This window comes from Bactrocera oleae, chromosome 6, assembly GCF_042242935.1.
Source record: "Bactrocera oleae isolate idBacOlea1 chromosome 6, idBacOlea1, whole genome shotgun sequence".
Lineage (NCBI taxonomy): Eukaryota > Metazoa > Arthropoda > Insecta > Diptera > Tephritidae > Bactrocera > Bactrocera oleae.
The window spans coordinates 63,378,882-63,396,773 of NC_091540.1; the positions used below are offsets into that span (position 1 = coordinate 63,378,882).

Below are 17,892 nucleotides of genomic sequence, written 5' to 3' on the forward strand. Positions count from 1 at the left end.
GTGCAGATGTTTGACTGTACGATGAGGCAGCGCCAGCGTAGCGCGCGTCGTTCAACGACAATTTTGCGCCGAAAAAGACTTGGAGCTGATGCGATCACCAACAAACGCTCAGTGTTGCTCGTGTCGCCAAAGCGCCTTGTCACGCTACGTCGTTGTTGTTTCTTAAGTGTCGCTAACGATTATTTCTGCATTACATTCATTACGTTTTGTAAGCATTTAACAGGAATTTAGTGTGTTTTATAATTTAATAAATACAATGAAATGAAAATTATATAAATTTATTAAGTGAAAGTGTGTGGAGAAAATTATGAAAGCGTTTATAAACGAATTGTGAACAATGAGAGATTAAAAATAATTTAAAAAAAATAAATCCATTTAAAAAATTATAACAAACAATAAAAAAAGAAAAATTAAAAACTACAAATATCATAAAAAATGTCGAATATTTTCAAAATGTTTTTATAAAAATTACATTAAAAAAATTAAAAAATAATGCGTCAAATAACATTAAATTTTTTTTTTTAATTTGAATATTTTCGAAATTATTTTTATTGAAAATTAAACAAAAAACAAGAAAATTAGATTCGAAACCCTGTATATAATATCATAAAAAAATTAATTTAAAAAAACTTGAATATTTGCAATATTATTCTTCATGAAGATTGAACTAAAAACATTGTGCTACGAACAAAAACTAAAAAGATGTTCAAAGCAACTAAATTGAACATTTTCGACAAAAGTCCAACAAAAAAAAGTATTCCAGTTTAATAATTTTTAATATATTGTAATTAATTTAAAACTTTTGTAAAAAGTTGAGTTAAATAATGAAAAAGGATTTTCAAAAACTACCATATGAAAATGGACTGCAAAACTAAAAAAAAATTGATTATCTATATACATATTGTATTTGAAATGCATACATTTATAGAGTACAAAAGATTGATTTAAAATTTTCTGAATTTTTCGGTATCAATTCGAAGTTTTTACTGAATAATTTCGAAAAAAAATTAGAAATTGTCAGTAAAAAATATTCCACTTCGTCAAAAAAATAAAAATGCTTTAAGTGTGCTGCAAATTATGGAAAAATATTACTAAAAACGTCTACTACTTATACAGATATGCTCAAATAACAAAAACAACAACTATAGCATCTTATTTACAGTGATGCTCATTATATTGTAACTGATCAGAAATGCATATTTCTCGTTGCACTTGAAATGCTTGTCTCCGTTAAGTTTGTGTATGAATTAATTGTAGCTTCAAGGTTGTGGGCGTTGCAATTAACATATGTATGGGCAATTTGATGTCTAATATGTTCATATGCGTTGGCTATGATATGGTTGCACATATTCGAAGCACACCGCAGACACAATATTTATTGTAAATAACTTTGCTGAGATGTATTTGTTAAAGATTCTTGTAAAATCAACTTCTGTGACTTGGAGGAAGTTCGAAGAGTAACTGAGAATATGAATTTCCATAATATAAATATTCATAAGAAGAAATAAAAATATTTCATATATTATAGTCGTTCAAATCAGTCAGCCCAGAGATATGTTTAACTACATGGAAAATTTCAGTCAGCTATCATAGTTTATCTCCATATTTTAACTCACCAGTTGAAACAAACATTATGCTGCTATAGCTTCTACTTCTGGTATTTCTAAGCATCAAAGTCAAACCACGGTAAAACCGTTTGACGTGCAAGCAAGGTTTTAAAAAGAGTTATTATGTACACATATAATAATTCTAGTAAAAAGAAATCCATTATTTGTGCAAACATTTTTTTAATTCGCATTGTTAAAATTTCGTAGGTGATTTCATAATGCAACTCCCATAAAACCTTCGCTCCTATTAGACCGGGTTAGTCGATTTTCATATGCTTCTTTTGAAACGAATTTTTTTCTATAGACAGGAACAAGTTGTAATCAATTGGTGCCAGGTCCGAACTATGGTATAAGGTGGATGCATAAGAATTTTCAAACTAAGCAAATGGAGCTTTTGGCGTGACACTATTGACTGGCGTTCTTCTGATAGAATACAATTCCTTTCCCATAGGCCATTGTTGGCCGCTTCTGGGCGATTACTTTCTTCAACTCCTCCTTTCTGACCATTAATCCTGGTTTGGCTACACTTTTTACTGAATCAAAATGATGCGATCACCTTCGTTTTTGCTTGACGTTGTCGTTAGTGACGAACTTTTCATCACCATAAGCAATGCGCTTTAGACGGATCGTTTATGCTTCACTTCAGCAGTGTTTTGCAGAGAGGAATTCGGTCCAAGAGTTGTTTTGCTCTAACTCGTTTTACATTATCGTGTTTTTTTGTATCCAGAATTATTTAATTTGACTTATTAGTTTCAAAAAATTTCAGATGTTCATTTCAGGTTGCTTTCTTCGTAAAATCAAGCTGATATTATTTTTAACTCCGCCTTGTTTGATAGTAGATAATATTGTAAATTTGATCTAAGATCGATATTCTCTGCATATCAATTGGGTAATAAAATAGTATATTTTAAAATAATTTGGGCATAATTTATAGTCTCAATAATTTCCTGCCTTGCTGATAGAATTTTGAAATTAAAATATCTATCAAAAGAACAAAATAGCAAATCGAAAAAAAATTGTAATTTTCGATCGTTTGATCTTAACACTTTCCTCTCTTTTTTTTTACTCTATTTTCACATCATTACTAATTAATATTATCTTACGTCAATTTTGCATAGTCAGCAAGCCATAAAATAGTCATAAAATAAATTTTCGAACAAATAAATGAGTTTAAGCATCAACCAAAATGTTCTAGAAATTTTTTAAAAATAATTTTTTCGACTATTAAAAAATTTTACCCACGATAAATTGCGCACGATTTTTTATACTACAATATTTTAGCTGCTGCTTATTGATATATCCTGAAATTGATTTTTTTAATAGTTGCACAAATTTTTTAAACTTAAACTTAAAAAAATATAGTTTTGCCAAAATATTCTAGAATTTAAAATTGAATTATTTTGTATTTTAGTACAATTTTTTTCATATCAAATCCTATTTCTTTTCCTGATCTGTTATAAAAATACTTTTTTGTTCTGATCTTACCATATATTTATAGTATGTCATGTTATGATTTTCAAAGAATGCGCCAAAATGTAGGGAAAATGCTATATTTCATTTCTATTTAGTACCCGGGCTATACACAGAAAAATTAAGAAGTACTCTATTCTTCCTCCATAATTAATTTGTTATTAAAGCTTTTTTGTTCTGAATTTCATATATATTTATAGTTTGTCTTGTGTAGGCTTTCACGGTTTGCAAGCAATGAGCCAAAATGTAGGCAACATTTTCTACAATATATTAATATTTGTTGTTACATCTCAAGCAATACAATATAATACATCACAAAATAATAAAGATCGCCTCTCTATAAATAAGTCAATATTATAGATTTTTTATGTGATCCATATGTTTATAGTCAGTCTTGTCTAAGCTTTTATGATTTACAAAAAATGCGCCAAAATGTAGGCAACATTTTCTTTATAATTTGTATTTAGATCTCAAGCAATACATTAAAAAAAATAAAGATATCTTAATATCAAAGCGAATGTCTAAGTAAGTTCCAAATATATAAACGGTATATTACAATACGATTGGAAATGGAAAGTCTTTTGTATGATTTTTCGTATTAATATTTATTATCTCTCAATAACATTAATCAAAAATGGTTACATTTAATCCATATTTGATTACACTTTTTTCATAAACCTTGGCCATGATATTCCTTAGTTTCCTCAGCAAATTTTTCTTAAAATCGCAACTATATTGATCACTATCTCTTTAGCGAATTCGATTCAAAAACTTTATTCATTTGGTGAATTCTGAAGATCACTTAGAATTCGACCTGAATGCTTACATTTTTATTTCCCTCAAATGCTTAGATTTTGACAAACTATATATTACACTCTTGGAATAATTGTTAAAAGCTTTTTTATGAGACATAAGTTTCATTTGTAATAATATCTCAGTTTAGCCTTAATTCCACACAATTTGCTATACCCTGCGACCTCATATTTAAATAACTTATTTTAAGTTTATGATTTCTGACTCTTCACTAAGGTTTGCTATTAATAAAAATTGTTCGTAAACATTATAAAATAGCTTCGCTGCAATATAATTGTAAGTCAGTACACAATTATTGAAGCAATGCAATAAAAAAACAACAAAAATAATTACTAAAACTAAGCAATAAAATATTTACTTTATGTTATGCCGTGTTATGCTGCGTACATATTTATGCACATAATAAAGTACAAGTTCAGTCGCATTGATAAAAATCGATGCGGAGCAATTCAAGCATATTAATCGTTCGTTCGATGCACAGCTCTTCAGCTGATGCCTTCTCGAAAGAAAAATTAAATAAAAAAAAAAAATCAGTAAAAGGCCGACGACCATTTTGCTTTTTGCCATCTGCCGGCCCTGTACTATATATGCCTTCGACCTAAAATGCGCGCCACCTGCGCTTCTCAGCGATATTTTTTTTGCCGCCGTTTGCCAATAAACAGCCAAATTGGCGCGCTGACAGCCCGTGAGCGCTTCGCTGTCTCGTCGCCTTGTTGCATTCGGTGCAGTGGCATACTTTGATTTTGATGGTCAGCAAGTTGCGCTCTAGTTTACGGTAATTTATGACATACATAATCGTATACAATCTTTTATTGCATACATATATTATTACAAGTGCATTACGGTGCATTCATTGCATATTATGTGTATGTGTGAAGTCATTAGATAGCTGCTAATGCTCCTTTTTCGACTGTTGTTGGTGGCATCAATAAATTTGACAAAGTCATCAAATGTTTTGGACAAGTACACAAGTAATTAATTTGCCAGTAAATCATTGTATTAATTCGTTAATTAGCACATAAATGCTGATATTTGATGCCAACGAGTGTGTATAAAAGCATATGTTTTTGTGTTTATTTCGAATTTTTTTCGCTATTTTACAACTATGTTGATAGTTTATGATGGTAAATAGCAGTTTGAGTGATTGAAATTCGTTCTAATTAAAAGTTTTCCTTTACATTTAGTTAAGAAAAATTAGCATTTATTGAAGAAGTCTCCTTGACACCTTAGCTTGAGCAGCAGTATAATGATTTATTACTATATTTTTATTATATCTAACGACTATATAAAATTTCAAGTTCGAAGAATGCAGCAGATTTATTTTGCAAAGCATTTGTAGAACAAATAAATTCGAGGCATTACAAATGAAAACGGCATAATTGAATATTGCTTTACTATACGAAAGACTTAAGACACAAACTTCATTGTGTTAGTAACGCAGTTTTCTTTGATAGCCAAAGTATAAAGGAAAATTACATTCAAAGTTAATTTCATAGAAAAAAATTAAGAAAAAAAAATATTTTTTTTAAGAAAAAAAACTTTTTTTTTTATTTTTTCATTTTTTTAACTTGTAGAAAAAAAGTAATTTCTAAAAAATATTTTATATTTGAAATTTCAAGGAAAAAGTCGTAAAAATATATTAATTATAATTTATTAAAAATCAGCGCTAACAACTGCATTTTTTGGAAAAATTTTTATTGAAAGTCAGTTGGCAACACCTTAACAGTTAACAGTTATTTGATAAATGTATAACACTGTTTAATTAGCAAGCGAATAATTATTTATACACAATAATGGCAACACTATATTAACTTTAATACAAACCTTTGGAAATATTAAAACTGTTTTTGATTATTTTGACAAACTTTAGCAAAATAGCTTAAAATAATTATTTTATTTCCAAAAATTTTTATATAAATTTAGTCAGATAAAAGTTGAATATAAAGTCAGGTGGCAACTCCACAAAATAATTTTGTAATAGAATTAGTATAGAAGACTGTTTTGGTAATATTTTTATTAAATTTGAAGTTATTTTGGATTTTTTCATCAAATGTATCTGGCAATCTTTTTTAAGTGTTTTTTATTTGCTTTGATAGGCTCCACCTCAAATGCTTTCAAATCTAACGAAAAAGTTTAAAAAATCAATGAAAAATGTGCGAAAATGCTTGTTTAAATACAGATCTTTTAATTTAGATATATATTATATATGTTACATACGTGTAGGTACATAGACATATACATACATATCTGCGTGTTCGAAATAAGTTATCTTATCGCCTAAAAAATTCAAGCATCAGCAAATGGACTTTAAACGATTGGTCAACGTCAAAAATTTATTTCAATACAAAAAAATAAAATAAAAAATAATAAATCAAAAAAAAAAGCGAAAAAAGAAAAAAAAACATTAACACTTCCATTCATGAAGTGCGAACATAAGTAAAACGAAGTTATATTTGCTCTTAAAAGTTGGTAAAGTATTACAACAATGCGCACACGCATAATTAAATTGGTAAAAAGTCTGTAGACAAACGTTCCCAAGTGTGCGCACATCCCAAGATGGCAAACTGGCGCTTTGCTACACATTTTTGTAACGGTTATTTGCAATAGTTAAACAAAAGAAGGAACAAAAAAAGAAATTGCAACAAGTATAGACTAGGTCGTTGAAATTTGGGCGGTGCCATAGTGTTGATTTAATTAGCCAATCGTTGTAAGTTAGCATTCGCCAAAAGTAGCTCTGTGAGTGTAGTTCTCGATTATTTTAGGAGGGATTGAACTACATATAAATTTATGGTAGTATGTACATGTCGTAAACTATTTCCGAATATATGGGCGAGTTAAAAATAATAAAAAGAAAGAATTGTGTTAAAATGCTCAAATTACAATAACACTTCACTTTTTACTGTTGTATGTCTTGTTATTGTTTCATAATTTGTAGGTGCTTATCGATTGACACTCACATTTCCGCTTTATAACTCCTTGACATAAATGAAAATAATACCTTAGCTGTTTGTGATATTAAATTACGAGTTACAAAAAAGCAGAAGAAAAAGCAATAAAGCTGACAAAAACAAAATAAAAATTATAATAATAACTGGCAGCCCTCTGCACAACTAATAGTTAAGGCCGCTATAATTTTTATATATTTTTTTCTCGATTTTTGTTTATTTATTTTAAATTTTTTTATATTTATTTTTTTGACTCAAGTTAGTATTTCTGCTATACTTTTCCTGTCACATTTTTGCCTGAGTGACAAGTGTGGCTTTGGGAAATTCGATGCTGTCGTTGTTGGTTGTGCACATTTGTGCCACATAACTGTACAGTCACCTGTTGCTTTTCGCCTTTAGGCCGAACAGTTACGTCAGTGTTATTGAAAACCATTTGCCACTAAAATGTACAAACGTGCATTTAGTTTGTTTAGTTAGAAACAAACAAAAAAAAAAAAATAAAATAAAAAATAAAAAAAAACACTATAAAAATAAAAAAGAAATAAAAGTATTGCGCGAAGTGATTGTGTCATCTACATTAACTGTATATAATAATCTATTTCTAAGTGTTATTGAAGGCCTTAATCAATTGTGGAAATAAGTGAATGTAAGCAGTTTGTAAAAAGTCAAACATTGAACAAATAGAATTTTATGTAATAAAAAAATATCGACTCAAGTAAGTGATTTACTAAGAGCTCTGAAGCGTCTGCGCTGCTGCTAGCCATACTAGGTGGATTGAGAAGGAACGACTACATATTTTAAAATGGTAAGTCCCGGGATAAAGATGTAATTCTTAAATAAAATTAAATTTTTAAATAATTATTTAAAAATATTTCTTTATTTCATTCATTGTTCAACCTAATTCTTATATGAAAAAATTCCTTTATATGAAACAATTTATTAAGAATATTAAAAAAATTAATAGCCAGGACAAGAATACCAACGCTTAATTAAATTTTCCATACACTTGTTATAAGACTAGGTTAGGATAACCTTCAGTTCTTTTATCGAATTTTAGTTTTTGCGGTTTTGGCTCATTTTTGGAACCCCATTCGCTAGATTATTGGACGGTTTCGACGTCTTATTCATAAACTCAAGTCTCGTCGTCAGTTATTATACGTTTGATGAACCTTGGGTCCTCAGCTATGGATCGACTCAACAAGTCCATTACCTTAAACACATTTGGAACATTTTCAACGATTCCTTAGCTGTGATTCGATTGGAAACGCAAAATTTCAAGCAAACTCGTTGTTAAATTTTTCTCATTTTGAAAATCGGCAGACATACTTTTCCCGTTTGTGGAAACGTATACATAAAATATGTTGTATCAATCTAGGAAAAATAGTTATATCAATTCGGTCGGCGACCGCAGTTTAAATGGAACAGTCTGGGTGAATTTTGGTTAAATATTTATTTAAATTTAACTTTTATTTAATTCGTTTAAAATTTATATTGTCTGTGCAGGTTCGCTATTATTTCCAGCGAAGCTTATTGGATGGCCTTCTATTAAATTTACTAGTACATGTTTGTACAGGTGACAGGTCACAAATTACTGGCATCACCGTGGGAGCCGGACAGGCATTAATAACGATGATACACGCAAAAAATGCAGGGAATTAGGCATGAAAGAGATGCTGGAACACTTCCTCCTTTTCTGTCGAGCTTTATCTGAAACCTGTCCTAGATACTGCTAGATTTGCAGTTCATGTAAAAATAAGAAGAAGAAGTATTAAATTTAGATATCAAGTCTCTCTTAAAGTTCGTAAAGAGCGTTGACGTCCTGCATGACGAATGTTATGCCTGAACTGAACCTCCATCTGGGATTCCTAAGGGCCAGTAGGCCAGTATAACAGAACCTAACCTGTAAGGTTGCTACTTATCCGAATGCATTAAAACTATCTAATGAAATATTTATATATTTTAAAATTTAAATTAAAATTGAATTTAAAATGTTTGAAAAATGTTTTTATTGCGTTGCCACTTTTTTTAAAACTTTATTTAAATTTTAATATTTAACGGTAAAAAGTGCTTCTGTGAACTCAATTTTATATAGAGCTGCCACAGCCATGGAAGTTAAACGAAAATGGCCATGGAAGTTAAACGAATAACCTTCATTTCATTATTAACCTAATTTCTATCTTTTGCACCGAAAATAGTTTTCTTATATTAATATTGATTTTTTTAAATAATATGGTAAATAATCTAATTATAAAATAAAATCAACAACAATTTGATTTTGAAAAATTCGAGTTGGAATACAAGAAGAAATGCTTTATTCGTATCAGATAACTGTAACTTTTGTACACACTCGTAAACAGGTCGGGAAAAAAAGTAATACATAAAAACAAATAAAATATTGTTGTCACTCTATCTCTCTCTCTCTCTCTCTGTTCAACCGAAACTGAAATTCGGTGTAATGAAGTGCACCAATACTTTATCACAATATATTGCACATGCGCACGAATACCTCACTTATCATTCTCGGTTACGCGGACAGCTTGCGTATGTCACAATATATTAAATGATCTGTTTTAATTAAATTTCTTGTTGTTAAAAATAAAGCTGGTTTGATAAGTGTGGCATAAATTAAGAAAAAAAAACTGCAGAATTTTACGTTACAAGTAAAAAATAAATTGTGTGCTGAAACAAAAATAACTGAAATTTGAATTGCTCATAATGTGAAGGAAGTTACACCATGGTACTATTTATACAGATACTTATCTTTCGGAATGACTTGAAGATGTGTGTTTATATATAAAAGCATATAACGAATTCTAAATGAATGACGCAAAATGGCAACTGTTGTCATCGCAATGACATATTTTTAAAGAAATATTTAGCATAACTAATTTGGGCCAAATATAAAGGTACCGACGGCATAATTTACATGCATACGAATATACACACAGCCAAATATGATTTTACTGCGCATTGTGCATTGATTCTGTGAAATTCTAAATAAATACTTTACAGCATGACCGCTCATTCGCACCCACATTCGTTCATCTAAGTGATCTTGCTTTAGAACTAGCAATTTAGTATGAAAATTCCGAAAAATTTAAACTTTATTGTTACTTTATTTTAAAATAAGATCTTAAAGCTATAAAATAACGGGGCTATAAGATGAAATATTGTTTGTAGGTAATTTCTCGAAATTTCGGGTTTAAATATTTTTGTATACAAAAAGTTATACTAATAGTGAAAATTGTTAAATAAATTATGAAAAATTTTAATACCAAAATTCGAGATATTCAAAATAGATTTTAATTAAAAACGTAAATTTTAAAGCTGTGGAATAATGGGAATTCAAAGTATTTTTCATATTAATTATGATCCCGAAATTTCGGGATTAAATATTTTTTTATCCTAATAGTTATATTTATAGTGAACATAATTTTCATTAAACCCCCAAATAATCTTAGTCCCGAAATGTCAGGACTTTCATAATAGGTTTTTAATTAGATTGAGCGGCCGATCAGCAAAGCAACGATATTAAATTAAAAACACCAATTTTAAAGCTATAAAATAATGGGAATTCAAAGTATTTTTCGTAAGATATTAGAAAGATTCTAAAATTTCGGGATTTATTTTTATTTTATCGATATAACTTCAGTCCCGAAATTTCGGGATTTTCATAATAAGTTTTAAATAAACAAGATTTCAAAGTTAAGAATGACAGGAAAATACCAAAAAGCTTTCTGCAAGATGTAATGAATATGATCATATTCTGATATTTCGGGATGTACGGTGATGTTGTACAAAATCCCGAAATAATCTTATTCACGAAATTTCGCGATTTCTACTCTGTTACTTAAATACGATTGTTAAAACGAAATCATACAAACATATGTATGTCTTCTTTTTAAAGCATGGATTTACAATTTTATCAATCATTGCATGTCGCGCATAATCCCGAGTATATATGTATGTATATTGATTTTCTTTTTATCAAAATATTGTATTTCTTTTAATAGTGAAATCACTATTTCTTTCATTCAATTCCATTATCATAACACTGGAATTTCGGTATTCTAAAAATATGGATATCTCTTTCAAACATATACGGACTTTAAAGAGAAATTGTTATTTATTTCGTTTAACTCCGAAATTACCATAATCGAATATTAAAATTTCGGGATTATCAATGTAGATATTATTATTTTTGAACGTAATAAATTCTTATTTATATTATAATATATAAAATGCTACATGTCTCGCACAATCCCGAAATCACCGTTCGAAAATCCCGAAATTTCGGTATTAAAAATTTTTTACAGCAGTATTTATACCTGAATGAAGGGCCAAAGCAAAGTTATTGCAATCGAATTAAATCATTGTTTTGTCTTTTTTTCTTAAACACAAACATTAGTCTTACACAACCGCGCACCCTGTATACTCAATTATATGAATTTATACAATTAACTTATAGCTTCTAATAATACTATGTTATTATTGACTTAAAGCAAATATTTCTAATTCTAAGCTAAAATGCTGCTATTGATAAAAAATAATCAAGAAAATTCAACCAAAGCCTAGGTAGGTATATATGTTCATAGTACATAGACCTTAACTGGGAAGTAATTCGAATGCTTGCAACTTTGCCACCAATTACTGATGATTGCTTTTAGTTTGACCTATTGACTGCATTCAATGTAGCAGCAAGCCATATTGTACAATAAAAATTCTTATCAAAGCAATGAAATATTGTAGTAGTTTTCCAAATTTAATAATGGGGTGGGGTGGCAACGCCTCCGCATTTTTTTCTCTGTCTACTTAGCGGACTTAAATGAGGCCTTTGTGCCGGCATTGTTGTAGGCATTGCATATTGTATTTGTTGTAATTTTTGTTTATTCGATTGCCAACTTGCAACAATTATTATTACATAGTTAATTTCGGAGAGTTAACACAATATTAAATATATTTTTTTAGTTAGTGGCAAAGGTTGCATTGAAATTAATAGAAAAATTAAATTTGTTAATTAATTAATTTGGTTTTATATCAAAGGTAAAACGTGGATGTAACTGTTGTGAGCTAGAAGAAGCTGAGAAAAAATGTTGGAAGAGTATGGAAGATTAATAACCCAGTTCAATGTAGCTTTTCGTAATTAAAAGTGTGAGTAATTCATTAATTAACGTAATTAAATAAAAAGGCATCTAAATAATGTTATAGCAGTGCAATTTTAATTTGCAAAATCAAATTTTGAAACTTTAATCTCAACAACTGGCCTTTCGCAAGCTCTTTCAACTAATTTAGTTTTGAATTTCTCTATTTATTTCGATAAAATAGTCTTGCTTTTAGTTCACGACAGTACTCTGTTACTGCTCATGTAGGGCCCGATCTTAGCTTGATTAACAATCGCTGTTATAAAAACTTTTATTCGTGTTCACTGTGATTCACTTCATCGGTAAAGAAGAGCCGATATATTCGTGCATTTTTTTCAAAATTTAAACGTTTATTTAAGAAAAACATGCAGGTATTGCCCATCCGAATCTATAATATTTCTACATCTTTCTGACAGTTTGGGGATTTCATCCCAAAAGAACTGTGACTGCTTGGCTGAAGGAGGGTGGAAGGAATCAAGCCAACTAAAACCGTATTTCAGTGAGGACACTCTATACTGCTCGAAAAAAATGGTCAGAAGGGCCAAGGTCAGAGCTATAAGCCCGGTGAGGCAAAACTTTCTAGCCACTGTTCTCCAAATAATAGTCTCGTTGTCTCGATAGAAAATTATTTTCTCATGTCTAGTCGTGAATTCAGGGCGGCAATCGCTCGTTTCAATTTTATGGGATGTTGTTGGTAGGTTTCACTCGACTTTAGAAGCTTATAATCCAGGATGCCTTTCTGATGCCAGAATATTGAGTCCTGGCGTTATGGACTTTCGGCATTGAATTTTTGAGTTCAGGGTTGTTGCAATTGTTCCATTTTGCATCATTAGTCACAATTTGATACAAAAACGACTACTTTTTGCAGCGTTCAAGCAGCATTTCTGAATTTATACTCAATATAACATAACCCAAAGACTTTGAAAGTTCTTCTTATGTTTTGTACAATCTTTATCGGGTAATGCTTTCAGTTCCTCATCTTCAAACTTTTTTGGTCGCTCAGTTCGTTCTTCATCTTCTAAGCTAAAATCACCACTTTTAAATCATGCAAACCATTTTTGACACTTTCACTCAGTCAGATTATGTTCACCATAAAAATCCACCAAAATATGATGGCTTTCCGCTGATTAATGAAAATAATTCCCCGCAAAAACACTTTTTCAGGCACAAAGTTCGACATGTTTGATTGAAAAAAATTGCTTTTGCTTATGCTTCAAATAAAGCAAATACACATACATGTGTACATACATATGTATGTACATAAATATGTACAGTAGTAGCAAAATCACATACTCGTGTATATGAAAATAAGTGATTAAAGAATCGCAAACAATCGCCGCCAACATCGCGAACCGCCACGTGAAGGCAATAACCAATAAGGGTCACTAGAGTTCGACTGAGGGTCTGAAAGCTTGGCATCCAAATATAATATAAAAAGATGCAAAAAGCAAAAACATAGAAAAATAACAGGCGGCAACATCAGCATTACACAGCGGCAGTACTGAAGCAGCGCGGTGAAATCGCTTCTATTGTTGCTACCGCTGATTGAGTTTGTTGCAAATGTAATATTGCTGGGGGCAGGTACGGCCCCTCGGCTGCTGTTATTGTAAATTTTTGACGTTGATGGAGAACAAATCATGTACGCGAATGGCAAAGGAAGAAACGAGAAATGTAAAAAAAAGTTATAATAAAAAATATACAAAAAAATTTAAAGAAAAAAATTCAAAATTTAACAAAAAAAAAAAACAAAAAAATAATAAATGCTTAAAATAATAAAAAAAAAACAAAAATATAGAAAAACACAACAAACAGCATTACTAATAACTTCTGCGGCAATAAATTATCGGTAAAAGGCAAAGCTGTTGAGCAAAAAATTTGACATTTGTAGAAATTGTTAATTCATCATTTGTTTAGGTAATTGAAATGATTACAATCGAGTTAGTAATTTCAAGCCAAAAGCAGCAAAACCATACACTGAAATATAACAAATAATAATAATTGAAATCAAAAAAGTAATCATTGAACAAGTTTAAGCAAATAAAATCGAGGCGAGTGAGCAGAAACTAAACAAATAGCAGACAATACCGAAATTTGACTGATTACTGGTTTCGTGAGCTTCCTCATGCAATCCTCAACCATCTTCATGTATCGGCAATGGCAACAAATGAACGGTAAAATAAAAGCAGTTTTGTTTACCAAAAAGTACCTTTGCTTTTTGGCTTTTGGCTTGGCATTAGTATGAGCTTTGGTTGTACAAACACTTTTTGATTGATGAGCTTTAATTGAATGATGTGCAAATATTTGTTTGCAATGTGGCTTGAGTAAACACATGTGAGAAAAAATCCACTGCTTAAAATTTAATTTTGTTGAGTTTTTCATGTTTTTATTTGCTTATCTATTAGTATTAGAATGAGGAAGGCAGTACATGAGTTAAGCACCTAAATCTTTGCATGTTTGTATGTATGTATGTATGTGTACATATTTGCACATATTGATGGGAGGTCAGTATTTAATGCTATTCACACCTAACACTTACGATACGGTACATATGTAGATACTTGAATTTGCTCGAAAGGGAATGCATTCTAAATACACAAAAGACTTAAGCAACGAACTCGATTTCATACAAGTAGAAGAATATGAAAGAAAATGTTGTTTTACTATTATTAAGTTATTTTATAAAGATGATATATTGCTGTTTATATATTATATATAAATTATGAGTTTATATGTATGTGTGTACATATATTTTTATGGCAACATTTATAAGTATAAATTAGAATATGTATACCCAGCCATATGATGCTATAACTTGAAAATAACTTATCTGATTTGATAAATACGGCGATGTGTAATGCAGGAAATATTTGAAAGTATTTTAGTGTTGCCATATGCTTACAAATATTCACTAAAACAATTAAAATAAAATGGGGTTTAGTTTAATATGGCTACCGAACTGTAGTGCCATGAGAAAGCTTACAGTTGATAAGATACATATTACCGTCTGTTGAAGTTCGTACCATATTGAAATAAAATTCTAGAAATTAATAAAATATTGCAAAAATTTTAATGATATAAAGCAGTGCAGATATTAAAATAACTAACTTCTCTGCAGGGTTGCCACATATTTTAATTATTTTTTCAAGTAAACTTTTATATAACACTATAACTATAATCGTGTGGTTCTATTTTTCAAAATTTAAACATTTATTTAAGAAAACATGTACAATAATATTATTAAATATGTTGGCGATCTGAAATGACTCATCGTTTTGGCAATTCGTGAATTTCACCCAAAAACGAATCGTGTAAATTTTTGATACCCTGTTCTGATGTTAACTGTATTCCGGTAAGTGTGTTCTGCATCGACCGGACCAAATGGTGGTCAGTAGGACATGATCAGGGTTATAAAACGAGTGAGCCAAACACTTTCAGCCGCCGATTAATGCCGAACGTTGTCTCGATAAAAATTTATTGCCTCGTGTTTAGTCGCAAATTTCGGTAATTTTTCAACAACCGATCTTTTCAATTTTACGAATTGGTATCGTTCCCTATTAATGGTTTCACCCTGCTTTAGAAGTTCATAATATAGCACGACTGGTTGTTCCCAAAAAATATAGAGTATGATATTGGCGTCATGGATATGCTAGTTGGCTAGGTTTCACATATGCATTTTTGCATTTGGGGTTGTAATGTATCCGTTTTTCATCATTCGTTACAATCCTATGGAACTGCCTTCTATTTGTAGTTTTCAAGCAAAATTTCTGATATGAAAACTCGTTTTTCAACGTCTCTTGGCTTGAATTCTATCCAATAGCCTTGCTTTTTTTTTTTTGACAACAATCTTCATCAGGTAAACCTTTCAGTTCCTCATCTTCAAACCTATTTGGCCGTCTTGGACGTTCTTCGTCTTCTAAGCCAAAGTCATCAATTTTAAATCAGGTCAGCTAGAACATGTTCGCTATAAACTTCCACCAAGATCCGATGAATTTCGGCTGAGATTTTTTTCATATAAAAAAAGGAGAAAAAAAAACTTTTTCATGCACAAAGTTTGACATATTTGACTGAGAAAAAAATTATCTTGTTTTACGCTTCAAATAACGACATATACTGAAAATATTGGAATATTGAAAAATTTAAATATATATTTGAATGTATAACTTTCTTGGATTAGTTAACTCTTTCAACTGTTTATTTTTTTATGTGGATCAAAAATCCTAACTATTCTTTGACGCTGCGTGTATATGGTAATTATCTTAGACAGAAAAGCAATTGCTTAATCTGCCAGCAAAAAACACATTAAAATATATAACATAAATCTTCTTAATTAGCTAAAATATTAAAAAAAAAGTTATACTGAATGTAACTCTGATGATATATTTTGCACAAGTTAAAAATACATTATTGCCACATTTAGATTTTATTTTATTATTTTTTTCTTGTTTTGTAATTCGTATATTGTTTAGTAATTTTTGACATATGCCTAAAATTTCTGAATGAAAAACTAATTGCGCAATACATGTTTTCACCCAATTTGTAAAGTTGTTTTTTGCCATATACTGCTTTTTAGTATTTGGTTAATTTGGTTAGTAAAATTGAGGTATGGGTATTGTTGATGATTTTCTGTTCAATATATAGTATACTATTGAACTTTGACTTAGGGGTAAGCAATATAGAAATTTGAAAAAATACTCACAAAGTGTCAAACTAATATTTTAAGGATATTTTAGCTCTTAAGACAGAGCTTAAAAGAAAATTTGAAAGTTTCCAATAAAAATAAATATATACATAGCCGGATTAGTTTAGATGTTTTACTTTTAAAAGAAATTTATTTTAAAAAAAAGTACCTTGTTCGAAAGTGAACTTATGGTATAACTTCAATTTTATTTTATTTATGAATCAGATTATATACGAGTAGCTTATATATTTCTAAGCTAAAGTTAAAAAAGAATTCTAAAGACTTTATATTATTTTGTCAAAAAATCCCATTTAAGCTTTGAAAATATCTGCTTTTACAAAAACTTGCAAAATTTATATTTCAATAACTTTTTTTAAATCAATGAAATTTTTTTTCTCGGTTGTGTCTTATATAATTTTTTACTTTACTTTCACTCTAATATCGGATATAAGTAACTGTGTTGACATTAATTTTAAAATTATATTCAACATCTTTAAAGTATTGTTTTTGAAATGAAACGAAAACAATTCATTAAAAATGCCAAAAAGATCAATGCTTGCCCATACACGATATTTTTTAAGCCTTTACTCTAGACTGTTGTAACGTTTTTATATAAATTATCAGTTAAATAAAATATTTACATTATAATTAAAATTTCGCTTTATGCTTTGGCTAATTATCTTTATACCTTTATTAAAATTTTATCATTTCTAAACTCGTTGGGTTTGGTAACAATAAATATTTGTATTTCCTAATAAAATAATTTTGTTATGAAAAATTTAGCGAAGTTAATGGCTGTGATGAAATATTTATGGCAATTTATTTACATTTAATTTATTTGATATTTATGGTGTAGATTTATTTATTTTTCGTTAAAGCATACTTGAAAGTTGGACAACCAATTAATATTGAAATATAATAGATATAAAATACGTGAATATTGTAAGCTACTCTGATTTATTGTTTAATGGTTGAGCGCTTACTTTTAATATTATATATCTAAGCTAATCATTATTTTATTTATATAGACTAATATATCTTGGTTTCGTTGTAAGCAAAGGCGGTTAGACAACAGTTATATTTGTGTAAATGATTTAATCTCTTATGAGAGTTAAGTGTTAATAGTTGCTTTAAACTAACTGGCAGCTTCATGTAATATTTTCCTCTCAAAATTTATAAGCTCTGTTCAAACACATTGTAGCATTGAGCAAACCGATTGCATACACAAGTAACCATAA

General features: G+C 29.4%; 1 protein-coding gene across 3 annotated transcripts in view; it reads left to right on the plus strand.

The window, feature by feature from the left end:
• The first annotated feature begins 18 nt into the window (after positions 1–18).
• GV1 overlaps positions 19–17,892 on the plus strand; it is a 40,074-nt gene continuing 22,200 nt past the window's right edge. Inside the window, exons 1-2 of one of the 3 annotated variants that reach the window (XM_014248304.3) lie at positions 19–208; positions 7,453–7,640. In XM_014248304.3, the coding sequence (XP_014103779.2) occupies positions 7,638–7,640 (3 nt within the window). In that variant the 5' untranslated portion in view covers positions 19–208; positions 7,453–7,637. Of the gene's footprint in view, positions 231–7,441; positions 7,641–17,892 lie in introns of all 3 variants that reach the window. The other 2 variants (XM_036364740.2, XM_014248305.3) reach the window with 2 other exon arrangements.